This window comes from Chanos chanos, chromosome 8 (assembly GCF_902362185.1).
Source record: "Chanos chanos chromosome 8, fChaCha1.1, whole genome shotgun sequence".
Classification (NCBI taxonomy): domain Eukaryota; kingdom Metazoa; phylum Chordata; class Actinopteri; order Gonorynchiformes; family Chanidae; genus Chanos; species Chanos chanos.
This window is the reverse complement of record NC_044502.1, coordinates 12,436,742-12,450,646: the sequence shown is the minus strand read 5'-3', so window position 1 is coordinate 12,450,646 and position 13,905 is coordinate 12,436,742. Positions and strand designations below refer to the sequence as shown.

The 13,905-nt window shown below is 42.8% G+C and overlaps 1 protein-coding gene across 2 annotated transcripts in view; it reads right to left on the bottom strand.

Annotated features, from left to right (window-relative positions):
* Window positions 1-385: 385 nt before the first annotated feature.
* epha7 (eph receptor A7) overlaps window positions 386-13,905 on the bottom strand; it is a 56,118-nt gene continuing 42,598 nt past the window's right edge. The window contains exons 6-17 of one of the 2 annotated variants that reach the window (XM_030783309.1): window positions 11,163-11,287; window positions 9,911-10,088; window positions 9,259-9,364; window positions 8,010-8,065; window positions 5,924-6,049; window positions 5,296-5,481; window positions 4,818-4,879; window positions 4,162-4,375; window positions 3,719-3,930; window positions 1,854-2,047; window positions 1,003-1,158; window positions 386-500 (exon numbers count right to left, since the gene is read on the bottom strand). In XM_030783309.1, the coding sequence (XP_030639169.1) occupies window positions 386-500; window positions 1,003-1,158; window positions 1,854-2,047; window positions 3,719-3,930; window positions 4,162-4,375; window positions 4,818-4,879; window positions 5,296-5,481; window positions 5,924-6,049; window positions 8,010-8,065; window positions 9,259-9,364; window positions 9,911-10,088; window positions 11,163-11,287 (1,730 nt within the window). Of the gene's footprint in view, window positions 501-1,002; window positions 1,159-1,853; window positions 2,048-3,718; window positions 3,931-4,161; window positions 4,376-4,817; window positions 4,880-5,295; window positions 5,482-5,923; window positions 6,050-8,009; window positions 8,066-9,222; window positions 9,368-9,910; window positions 10,089-11,162; window positions 11,288-13,905 lie in introns of both variants that reach the window. The other variant, XM_030783310.1, reaches the window with a different exon arrangement.

The window sequence follows — 13,905 nt, the reverse complement described above, 5'->3', positions numbered from 1 at the left end:
AATAAGCAAAATCAACCGCTGGGAAAGATAAGACAGTAAAAAGCATTAAACTCATCTAAAACGCTCCATCTTCTAGTGATAAGTGTTGAGTTCTTCAGAGTTTTGAGAGTTCAGTCTCAAGGTAGTTTTCTCTCTCTCTCTTCCTCTCTCTCCCTCTCCCCTCTCTTTTTTTCTGTCTTTCTCCATTCAGCACCTGCTTAAATATGGGGCTAAATCCTTCGTCAGAGAACAAAGGAATGATTTTATTCCGCGCGTCGGAGATTCAGACGCAGGGGAAAGGGCGAGGTTTTTTTTTTTTTTTTTGCCATGATTATCCTCAGTAGCGCCCTAAGCGCTGTTTTCTGGATTAGTTCTATGCCCTCAGACCCAGGGCCGGTGCCATGCGTCAGACCTGAATGCCCGTGCCATGGAGATGGAGCATCTGGGCTCTCATAGTCTGAATGCTACTCATGATCTTCTTCTGGTGTCCCACCAACGATATTCCCAAACTCATCACATCCCTAGAGAAGATAAACAGAACATCCAGTTACAAAATGGCAGCCCCTGAAACTGCTGTTTCATTTACTATTTCATGACTGAGAAGAGACTGGATCTACCAAAACCGAGCTTTTCAAATCCAGTTTTTGGGTCCCACCAGAAGGCACCGTTTCAGCGCAGCCCCCGTGCTAATTCCGTGCGCTGACGCTTATTAAGCTAACTACGGATGTGTTAATTAGCAGGTAATGTCAGGTATCAGAGATGGATCAAAGTAAAAAAAAAAAAACAAAACAAAAAAAAACTTTGTCCGATGGGTCTCCAGGGCTGGATTTGAAAAACACCAAACACTCTACTAAAACGGGACAAGAAACTTCACCAATCAAAATATTTCAAATAAAATTCAGAACCTTGATATTCAAAGATACTGCAGGCTAGTGCTACCCGCTGAAATCAGCGGCATAACTGACTGAAAACTGAACTGAGTGGCTCTCCCAGCGTTAAGCTCTGTGATGCCTTATATCTTACTCGATAGTCATCCTAGCGACAGACTCCAAAGAGCTGTACCCAGCAGCTGTGAAGTTGTCTTTGTAACGCTCCATTTTTATGGCTTCCAACCACTCTCCTACAGAGAGGAAAGAGGTGAAGTCTGGAGTGCTCTGGTCCAGCAGGGGACTTACGGATCTGCGGATGAAAGAGAAAGGAGAGAGATTTCAGCTTGTAAATCGTCAACGAGAAACAAGCGCGCAAAGACGGAGTCGCACGCTGGCAAAGTCCATACAAATCTCCTCTAAACGACTCGACTGAAGTCATATGGGATGGGAAAGACCCTGATGTCTTCAGCAAGTGCTAACAAACCCTTTTATGGTTAAAAAAAAAAATAAAAAAGGCTGAAGACACGGAATTAAAAGAGACGGCTAACGGGTGCACTTTTCAAGGGCTGTTTTTAGGTTATGTCCTCAATCTTGCATAAGGAGACAGTGTTCCTACTGTAAATAGATTTCATCTGATAAATGTCACAGCAGGGGCCGGAGTTCCCACAGAACTTAAAAGTCTCAGGAACTCATTATGTGGATTGATTTAAAAGCTCAGCTATTGACCATAAAGCCATGGAAGCTGCTTTGCTTTATTGATTTGCAGGGTTTTATCTTTCATCTGTAAACCTCTGTAGATAAATCAAACCTCGGACAGCGAGGGATTGTTCGCTAATGTAGTTACATACAAATAAAAGATTAGGAACGGTTGTCACACACATTAAAAAAAAAAGACAACTCAACATCCATCTGTCATAAAATGACGCCTCTGCTATAAAAGGCACAACTGGCCATCAATGAGGACTGGCGTAAAAAGGCTTTTAAACTGGGCTGAGCTTCCTTTACCTTGTACAGGTTCCCAGAGGCGTTTTTAAGGTGTTGGGATTACGGATCATTTTGTCTAGGATGCCGACTATTTGGTCGAATTTGGGTCGGTCGGCGCGGTCCTTCTGCCAGCAGTCCAGCATGAGCTGGTGCAGGCCTGGAGGACAGTCCATTGGCGCCGGGAGACGGTAACCTTCCTCTATAGCCTTTATGACCTGAAAAAGAAAAAGAAAGAGAGAGAAAGAAAGACTTATGAAGAGAGGGCGGTTAAGAGCCATTAGCGCCACGTGATGACCAGGCCTAGCACCTCAAGCCCTTTTCCGTTCTTCCTTTAATCAGGAGCTTTATAAACAAAAGCATCTTTAGATGAATCTTTTGTGGTTACCTACAGCACTACAGAGCTTTGGAGATCAAGAAGGTTCAAGAGATGTGGTTGTACCCACATCATCCGTTTAAAAACGACTTGAGGCACTAGGAACCCTGACTGCAGTTTAAAGGAATGGAAATTAAACAATGGCACCAGAAGCCAGCGCTCCTGTGGCTGGCTAGGTTTTGGTGTTCCAGAACTCAGCAGAGATGAGTCTCTGTAGCAGTTGCCCATGTGTACGATAGCAGTGACACTGTGCAGTTTGTTCAGCGATCAGAGCTAATTTTAATGTTCTACTTGACCGTATGAACTACGCTGTCTTTTCCTGTAATTTAAACTGAGTAAGGTAAAGAACAATAGATGAAAAACAGCATAATGCAGGCAAACCCAGCATTATAACTGTCCCCTGAACATGAACTGAGAGAGCTGAAAAACTATGAGTCAACTGTGAGGGGAACTGAAAGGGCATAAAAAAAAAAAACCCTCAATTTGGAAATCAGACATAGCGGGTTCCGCCCACAGACTGCGGAAGAAAATCTGTTTATTTTCTGCACACACTCATCTCTCATTCTCCTCATGGTCTATCCAAACAAGACTTCAGTTACCCAGAGAAAGAGGGATGTGTCAAAACAGAAAGAGAGAGCGTTGAAGAAATGTAAATATTTCCCACTTTGGTTTTGCTTTTTTTTTGTTTTGTTTTTTTTTTTTCTGGAATCCCAAGACGAACTGTTTGTCTACGGTTTGACGGGGTACAAAAGTCTCTGACATTGATGTCTGTCAAGTTATCAAAAAAGTCTGGTATGGCAGCTTAAAAATGGCTGTGCTAGCGATGGAATGTTGTTGTTGCCTTATGTTAATTGTTCCATTAGCGGGGAGTTCATTAAAGAGGTGAAATTATAAAATGGTATTAGTATTCTAAGCAATAAGGCGAATTTATATCCTCCCAGGATCTTGAAGTATGTGTGGTTTAAATAAAGTGTCGGACTAACAGTGCAGTACACACAGACAGAAGTGCTTGCAAACAGCGGCGGATTAAAAACACTTCTCTTCGCTTGTATTATTAGCCGGTACCGTGTCTGAATTTCAATTCGCTTCAAGTCCTCTAAACACGCTCTCTGTGATCAGAGTAATGAAAAGCGACACCGTGCTCGTCCATTCCGCCTCTCTGGGAGACAATACCGGATCTGCTGTTCTTACAGACTCGTTTTGTATAGTTAAGTAGATATCTCTCCAAATTACTCAGCTCAGCTAATGACAAATTTGGGTTCTGGATTGCCATATCTCATCACCGAGGTTAAAAGTCGTTTAGGCCGCGTAAAAAGGCAGTCTATATGCAAAGCGCTCTTTTTCTTCAATGGAAAAAAAGTTCACCCTAAAAAAAAATCAATTTCAATTTTTTTTACCCCTTCAGCCAACACTAAATGATAGAGGGGGGGAAAAAAACACATGACGGTTAAAATTTTCTACATATCAAAGTAACCCAAAAACAACATTTTTCTCCATGGAGACAGTGACTTACATCCTGATTGGACATATCCCAGTAAGGCCTCTCCCCATAGGACATGACTTCCCACATAACAATGCCGTAACTCCACACGTCACTGGCTGAGGTGAATTTGCGGTATTGGATGGCTTCTGTGGCTGTCCACCGAACCGGAATTTTCCCGCCCTGTTCAACAAAACACCAATCAGTGGTCGTAACAAAGATCAAATTGACAACACATTGCATCTCTCCACAAAAACCTCAACAAGAGAAGGGTTCTATCTTAGAGATGCACAGGGCACAGTAATAATTTAAGAAACAATGGACTAAGCCTATAATTTGTTTTGAGAAGCCTGGGCATGTGGCTGTCTCATTTGGTAATGAATGTTTGTGCCCTGGATGTGGTTTTGATTTGGGGATTCTGGGGAGGTGTCGATTCGGAGAGCTAGGCAATGCAATATGGGAAGGCTTTAATTGACTCACTGTTGTCGTGTAAACCGCTTCGGGATCGTCATCAATCACTCGTGACAGGCCGAAGTCAGACACTTTACATACGAGATTGCTGTTGACCAGAATGTTCCGCGCCGCCAGGTCTCTGTGCACGTAACCCATGTCGGAGAGATATCTCATTCCAGCCGCGATGCCTCTCAGCATCCCGACCAACTGAATGACCGTGAATTGACCGTCATGTTTCTGTACAAAACACAGCAAACACATCAGCTTGACCTACACTGACAGGGAATTAGGCATCGTTTTCATAAAACAAACATAATGTATACTATGATTTGTTATAACCAGTTATAAATGCTTAATAGACTCTTAGCACTAGCTCATCGTGATCTTGCATCATTAATGGTAAAAATGTTTAAACCAGTTAATATATATCCTTTAGCTATCATATTATAAAGCAAAGCATACACGCTGTGCATGCTTATAGCAGCAAACTTTATACTGTAGTTAAAAAGAATTAGCATTAAGGGGAATAGGCAAAACATTTGGATCAAACATGCATGTGACTCATTGCTAAGAAAAAAAAATGATGTTCCAATCTCATCATCCAAGTAGGTGTACTAAACAGTGTGGTATAATCTGGATCTCATCAAATAGTCACTTAAGCAGTTCAGTTTGGACCTACCCTGAGGAAAGCGTCTAGTGAGCCGTTTTCCATATATTCAATTACAATCATGACCGGCTTTCCTGAAAAGGAAAAAAAAGAAGGTGTTCCATCAGCGGAGGACCAGAGGAGGAATGCTTCACACACAGCAAACGACTGCACCAGGGAGTAATCCATTAGGATGTTCATCAAAGACCTTTCTATTCACAGAATGTGTGTAAAATGGTTCCAATTCACTCAGGTGGATAGCAGCCAATCCCAAACCGATCAATCCCCACCCCCACCCTGCCAGCCCCCCCCATGCTACACCCATGCTGAGTTCTTTTTTTGGGCTTGAAATTTAATGAGGTTTTTTGCTGTTGTTGTTGTCGTCATTGTTGTTGTTGTACTGCATTCTGCTGTTCCATTGGCTTGGAGAGATTTCTCAGTTTTCAGCCTTTTCCAATCCAAGACGAAGAACTGTAGCACAGGGGCTGATCGTTACTGTTGCCATACTCACCCCTAGTAACGACTCCCTCCAGATGAACCACATTAGGGTGGTCAAACTGTCCCATGATGCTTGCTTCGCACAGGAAATCCCGTCTCTGTTTGTCTGTGTACCCCACTTTCAGCGTCTTAATGGCCACAGGCACATCTCTCTTCCCGGGGAGTTTCATCCGTCCACTGCACACCTCCCCAAACTCTCCTGTGACACAACAGGCCACCCGTAAGCTACAGAAAGCCTGGGGCTTTCATGTTTAACACAGCTATCTATGTAAGGGCCAGGAAATCCGTCAACTGTGTTATAGCAGGTCGCAGTGTTAGCTGCTAGCATGCGCCGATACACAAGGGAATGTGAATATGGTATAATTGGACACTCTGAATGTATCCGGGCGCATTCACGAGTCATATTTAATAACTGATGAGGTAGCTATTCATCAGCGGCGGACAACTTCGCTCACTCTGCGTTTTAGAAAGGACATATTAATTAAAATGAACTTTACACCCCTTGGCAGGCAAGCTATCAATAACCGGAGAACAGGAGGTGGGTTCCCAATGAAGGTGTAAATATTTGGTTGTCACTGTGATGTATGGGAGAGTGGTGTGATTAAAGCGACGACGCCCGGGGACAGAAAGGAGGATCTCACCTGCGCCGATCACTCGCTCAATCTTAATGCACGAAGCGTCCAGCTCCTTGGCAAACTGATGTACAGCCCTGTTTGGGTCTTCGTACGTTTCAGGGTCAATGTATGTTTTGGTGCCTGGAAATTTAACTGTAGAAGGGTAAGAGGATTACTGTTACGATTAAATATGCACGTCGCTACACAGCTCTTGACAGATACATGGTTACCAAAGATTGCAAACAAGGACTGAAACATGAATAAACAACCTTATGATGTCAACAAAGGCTTTTTTTTTTTAACAAAACTGTAAACCTTCATTTTCTTCCTCTCAGAATGGAAGTGAAGAAGCTATTACATTTCCCTCTAAGGCTTCTGACAATGCAGGTACAGATATATTAGCTGCAGTTCTTTCCCTAATCTGACTCTACTTAGTGAGCTGCGTAGCATTCTACTGAGAAAACAAGTAGGGCTTTACATTTACAAGGAAGCAACAATGCCAAACACAGGACGCAATATAAACATTATCTATGATTTAAATTTCTAATTTACACATGACTGTCACTGATGTCACTAACATAACAAAGAACAGATACACAAGTGGTTTCAACTGGCCAATGATATTATAGACAATAAGACAATAAACACAATAACAACAAAAAACACAACAAATCTATCAGCATAAATTGGATAATGACCAGAGGAAAGAAAACATGGTCTGAAGCAAGTATGGGGCAACATTTCCGTTTTTTTTTTTTTTTCCTAATCATACAGTGAGTGGCCCAAGTTTTTGTCCCCAGGGTAAACAAACAAAACACTGGTTCTGTGGAGCTTTTACAAATAATCTCCATAAACATCCTACATTATATAACAGCCAATCAATGTCACGGACCGACCTCAGCGGCTAATCAGATTTCTCTGATTACAACGTTACCCGTCAGTTCCAATGTTATGAGCCGTTTAATGAGATGCAAGGCGGAATAGACTACATCACGCGAAGCAAAAAAAAAGAGGCTGAAAAGGACAGAACTAACACGTAATTTAATTACTAATCTGCTCTAGGCAGAAAACTGCCACACAGAGGAGAATAATATCCCTTGGGTGTTTAAAAAGACGCATTGGCCTAACTGCTAACATAAACATGGCTGCATTGTAGCAGGCTCATATTTTCCACTCGCTATTTCTCGCTGCTATAATTGCTCCGTCCATCCCGTCTGTCACTAGATCTGATAGGAGACATCTTATCACAACCTCCTCCCGCTCAACACACTAGACAAATTGGATCTACATGTTGAACTCACACCCTATCTGACTCCTGTCCGCTGGCTAGCATCGCGACATTTAATATAGCAGAGCGGAACCCTTTTATTAACTGCGTGTGCGCTAGCGTGGCGGTCTTGTTTGGGGCATCACGCTGGTGTTTAGCAGTAGGGATTCCGAGTAGCAGCGTCTGATCTGTCAAATGGTTAGCGGGCCTCGGCACGCGGCTGGCTGGCTAACTGGCTACAGTGGCGCGGCTGCGCAAAGAGAGTGCCACGTTGACCCTTTGTTTTCAAAATCAGCAGTTTTGCCCAGAGCGCCGATCATTACCGGCATGCCTGGGGAGTCTCCCGACAACTGTCTCTCTGGGGGCTTCATTAGGATTCGTGTAGGAGAACAGAGGATAGGTGATCGGGTCTGACGGCAGAAGTTTAGGGTTGGAGAGGGTTCTGTTGGACTGAACATCCCCTGCAGAGGCTCAACAGCTACTTGAGTAAAGCTGCTCTCTGCGCTACATTCTTAAGTCTGAACTCCGGCATCCACTTCTCTTTTTTTAGTGTTGTGATGACGGGTCATGCGTCTGAGGCTTTTGTGATCCAGCAGATTTGTTTCGAGGAGAGCCAATGCATTAGCAGCTATGATGCATAGCACAAGTTTGATGTAAAATAAATCCATATTTTAATTCAATAAGCGTTGCATGTCTGTGTGCAACATTTGAGGCATTTTTTCAGAATTTTAGGACCCTTCGACTGCAGCTCTGGAGTTTGACGGAACAGAAATTATACTAATAAAATGCTCTATTTATCTCATCACTTCTAACGGAGTTGAAAAGGAGGTGAAAGGAGATACTCACATTGAAAATAAAGCTCTTCGTCCCCTTCCTGGTCTGCTTTGCTGTAACCGCAATGCCTGTACAGAAAGAGATGACAAAAATGAATCATCAGCTGCCTGTATCATGAATATGTATTTAGAATTCTTATCCTGACTTGACCCACAAACACAAGTCCAATTTTCACACATATGCTCCATACTCCTATTTTTGGGAACTGTGTGGATATTGGACTTTAAAACAGGTAGCTTATGTCAGGATAATGCCCTTGTTACAAAAAATTAACATTATGTTAAATGTCTCTGGCATCTGCTTATTTAGTTAAACCCTACCCAGGCACATACTCTCCATTATGTTTTGTATATTATATTTGTATTATACACTATTCTCCTATGGTACGGTAATAGTAACCTACTGTTATGGCACACTGGCGTTCTGTCATAAATATATGTCTGAACATATATTTCAGGGTGAATTATTCAAGTTGTGGCTGATGTCATGTAGTATTATCAGCAATAATATCAGTTCAAAAGCACCGATGTTTTAATTAAAAAAAGTAGAAGTTATTTAATGAATGTGCCTGGAGCAGTAAAGGATTTTGCAAGGTTGCTCTCTTTGAAAGCAAAACTGGAAAATTGAATGAGCTGTAAGACTGAAGACATGAGGCATACAGTAAGACACGTGGCGTGCATATTAGTGATGAGATAAGATCGAGTGAAAATGGGCGCTTTGAAGGAAAAAAAAAAAGTCACATATCTGTGCATCAACATTCCCAACATCCTCTGCTTCCTCCAGTGAGATGGGAACATACAGATGATAAAATGGGGCGACCAACACCACAGGAAGTGGTATAGTTATGATTGACAGAAGTGAGAGCGTGACTAGAGGATAAAATAGAGGGAAGTTAATACTAGCCTCCATCTTAGCCTAGCGTATACCGTCGCGCCGCAGGGTCACCACACAGAGAGAGAGGGAAAAGAGGAGAAAAATACATTCTTTTCTTTTCCAAGGCACTCTGTTCTTGTAATGGATCCATTATAGATGATAAAAAAAAAGGATATGGAAAAAACATGCAAAAAGAGTGTGTTTGCGCTCCCGGTGTGAAGACGGAAAAAAAAAGGATGTGGTACAACCCATTAGCACAGCATGCCACAGAGGATGGGTGTTTGTGTGTGGAGTCCAGGGCTACAGTGGCCCGTGAGTGACAGAAAAGGCTAATTGACTAGCGGAGACTCACAGTAGCGGAGAGTCAATGGGGCCCGCGAGAGCGTACCTTCTCCCGATGATGAAGCCAAACACCATGAAGACCAGTATGATAGTGCCGGCTACTGCCACCACCGCAATGATGATGACCGGGTTCTGCTCGCTGGAAACCACTGCGGCTGGATCACACACACACACACACACACACACACACACACAGAGCACCGCAGACACACAGTTTGTCATTAAAACAGAAGAAATATCTATGTTTTCACTGAAGATGAGAGAACTATCCACCCTCCCCCTACCACTCTCTATGCCGGGAGGGTGTGTGTGTGTGTGTGTGTGTGTATGTGTATGTATGAGTGTGTGTGTGTGTGTGTCTGGGTGGGGGGGGGTTAGGCTCTATTTTAGGGACTTGGGCACGCACTGAGCCTCTGTTTCGAGAAGTGGGCTTAATAGTCCCAGATGAAAAAGCCGGTGTCCTTCATTTGAAACAATGACACATTCAGGTTGGATTGTTTCTCATTTAGAAGCTTTTTCAGAGGCTAAAAGACTGCTAGCATTGACAAACTGCTGAGGATGCCTCAAATCTGGAACTCTCAGACAGCACAGTGCACATTTTGACAACATTAGGGAAATACATAAAGTATGATTGCGGAAATGGAACAAAGCTTTTGAACTGTTCTTGCTGTAGACTTGATATCGTCGTTATTAAAATTTGGTAGTACCTGAAGCCTCCTCTTTGGTCGTGACTTCCAGCCGCGGTCCAAAGGTGCCATATCCAGCAGAAGTGAAGGCGCGGATCTGAAACACATACGCCGTGCTGGGCTTCAGGTTGTTCACCGTGGCTGACGTGGACTTTGATTTCACCGTGGAGTAAATGCGATCCTTCTGATCCTACACCGATAAGAAGAAGAAGAAGAAGAAGGAGGAGGAGGAAAGAAAAAAAACATTTCATATCTTTCATTCAGTCATAAACACTTTCATCCAGACACGATGACTGAAGAATGGCACGGTTTAAGTGTTTGACCGTGACACTGTTTGGAATGCCTGGTCTCTTTTGACACGCTGAGTGATAGTAGACAGGAGACATGAGAAGAATTGATACGATTCCATCATCGCCAAGGTAACCAAAATAAAGATGCTTTCAAGCTCGGGGCCCTCTGTGCATAATGGGGGCTGTCAGATAGAGAAAAACCAGGAGAATAAAGCTTTAGATTGCAGCTGGATCTAAACACACTGTATTTTGCTGTTGATCTGTAAACGATGTGGCCGATCTGAAGCCCAAATGAAATGCCCAAGCCTGTTAGGAGTGAAGTCATGCTTGTTTCCAATTTTACAGCTGGTGAGACAGCTGCGTCTGTGCCTCACACAAGGGGACCATTTCCACAAAGCCTAGGAGACCGTGAGCAGTGGGGTGAGATTCGGTACCCCAACTAACTTGGTCCCTGATAGAGTGTGTAAAACCTTTCCGTCTCTGGCAAGATACCTGACTCTGAGGAGTCTGTGTTAAGGCACTGTGAAGCTCTGTGCTTTATAATGGATGAACCGTAGGAATATAATAGTAACGGTGGGAGACTGTTTTTCCTCACAAAATGGTATTTTGAAGTATTCTGGCCTGTGTGTGTGTGTGTGTGTGTGGGTGGGTGTGTGTTAACGTTTGTGAAGGACCACTGTCTAATTAAAATCTCATGAGTGTCTCATTCATTATTGCAATTAGAAGGAAAGGGATACTCTGGCAGAAGGCTTTGCATTCAGCTACGTGCCGCATGCTGATAGGATGTCCAAAAATGAAATGTAGACAAAAGAAAATGAAAAGAGAAAACAGATTGCGAGGGATTTGGTGAGTGAAAGATGGAGACTCACTCTCGTTCACACAGACACACACACACACACACACACACACACACGCGCACACACGCACACACACATTTAAGAATTAATGGATTCTGTGGAGGAATGTGTACTCACTTTTTCATAGTACTTGATCTCGTATTCGGTGATGACTCCATTGGGCTGCTCTGGCTCTTGCCAGGAGAGCTGGATACTGTTCTGCTGAACACTCTCCTTGATGACTTCACTCACTTGTGAGGGAGCTGTTTGAACAAAGACATGTCAATAAGAGATGGTCCAGACTAACAGTGGTGGGATCAATCAGCCAGTCTAAAACTCAGCTCCATACATATACATACAACATTAAACACGCACGCACACACTACTGCACGTTCTCTCTCTCTCTCTCTCACTCTCCCTGTCACACACACACACACACATATACACACACACTCAAGTCCCTCGACTCTCAGCCGCTTGTCTGATGAATATTCACACAGCCACTCCTAAATGTTTACAACTCATAATGGAAATTTCAATTACAGTGCAAACAGTGGAAGGAAGAATTATCCGAGTGAGTGTAAAACTGCAGTATGTGGATTGTGAATGACAATTAAGGCAGATTTATCCCGCTAATGCTAAGTGAGAGACCACTTCTTCACCTTCATGACTGAAGCAGTAAGAGAAAGACTTTAAAAAGGAAAGTTATCCCTTGTCGTTACGCAACCATCAGGCTCTTGGAAATATTTCTCACAGATATGGATATTAAAGTAAATTTTTTTATTCTTTGAATTTAAAACAGATTTTTCAGTCATTGCCTTGTCAATAACTCGTCATCGTTGTGGCCTGGGTACTAGACTATTTGAAATATTTTCCTAGCTAACATCACATATAATGTTTTGATAAGAGAGGTGTGGGTGCTGTGTATAATTACCAGTCTGGCACTAAGGATAAAACTATCACTGGTGTATACTGGAAAATAAAAGATGGCTGAAGAGCTAAGCACAGCTAAACCATCCTCAAATCAAACACTTTCATATTCTCTTTAGGTCCATCAAATTTTTTTTTTTTCTCCATTTTACAAGCAATCTCTGTTTTATGACAAGAGCTTTAACTCAAACATTTTGTCATGACCTCTGGCTGAACACTAAAATGGAAAAGATGGAAATGTTGTAGTCTCTCCATTAATGAGCATCAGCTCTCAAAAGAGATCTGTTAAAACGTGCAACGAAAATTCCGTGAAGAGAGGAAAAAAAAAAAGACGATCTCATTCTCTGGGAATGTTTTAACTCTGAGTGCGTGTGTGTGTGTGTGTGTGTGTGTGTGTGTGTGCATGTGAAAGAGAGAAAGAGACAGAGAGCGAGAAAGTGTGCGTGTTGAGTGTTGATGTCTTCATGGTATTGTTCAGTGACCCTTAGAGACCCAAGCTGACCTCGTGTGTTTGCTCTGATGACCTTTTGCTAATGAATGGGAGGGGATTAAAATCTCATTAGCGGTCATCTGTGTTCCTGACAGTAATGCACATGACGGGAAAGACGGCAGAGGCCCTCACAGACAACCGTGTTTTGACACGTCATACGTAATCCAACCAAAACAGAATAATGATATGTCCTTACACAGCACGCCAGGCAAGTTGAGTCGAGCTTTGATTCCCGCTGGTGGCTAAACCACTTAAAACTCCTTTTTCCTTTCTGCATTACACAAACGTAGCTTTTAAAAAGCAGTTAATAGATTGTGTTTTTGAATGGAAGACAGCCAAAGGCAGCTCGTGATTGTGCTTGGTTTGATCTGTCTCCGTACAAATTCGTCGCATGTAGCGAGTGCCATTTCTCCTCTAAGGACTTTAACTTTGTCTGTGGAAAGATGCAATTTAAACTAACATTTTTACACTTGAAAAACACTTGCCCAACAGTAATTGGATCCGTTCACACGCGACTGTCTGTCAGATGTACAGAAGATGTAGAACTGGCTGTTTGTCTGAGATTCTTTTGCTTTTTGCTTTTGATTATGCATCATTCTGTAAGAGTGAGAACTGAGCATTTGTATATCTATGCGTGTGTCTGTATTTATATATACATATATATACACACACACGCACACACACATAATATATTCAGGGCCATGGTCATGCTTTCCAATAGCTTTCCAATACATAGATGAGAGACTCAGCATTAGAGTGTGCTTTTCTGGGGATAAACAGTACAACTTCACAAAATACTTTCACTTTCCTTTGCCCTCAGAGGAGACAAACTACACTCACAAGTAAGTACAAAGCTATGTCTCCAAGTACACACAAAAAAATGAAACGGCAAGGAAGTCTCTAACCGTGTGACACAGTGAGTACACTACCATGTCTCTGAATGCTCCATAGAGAGAATGTTAGCACAGCGCTATGAGAACGCACCGCTGAAACTCCAAACACGCAGCTATGTGAAAACATTTACAAAAGGACAGCGCAAATCAATTTCGAAACACGCCGTCGAGTGAACATTCGACTAGATAAACCAACTGCTAGTTATCGAAACGCATGAACGAATGAATGTGTCGTTAAGACGGCTACACCGCAGTGCAGGTCTTATCGGCTCATATCGACTCCGAACTGATGAGCCGGCCAGAGTAAATTTACAAGCGATATGGACAAAAAGCTTGCTCCCATGACCGTTGGTGTTTTCCCAGTGGGTTATTTAGCGAGTGCTCCGTAACAGGCCATTAATGACATGCTTAACATCAGCCCAGCTAGAGCCAGTCAACCTCTCAGGCTCACTTTGAACACACCTGAGGGGCTTAGCGTAGCAGAAAATTATCTAATTGTTATGGCCGTTTTTTTAAAGGCACTGTTTAGGGAAGCGTTCGGTGCAATCACTCAGCGATATTAAGGCAG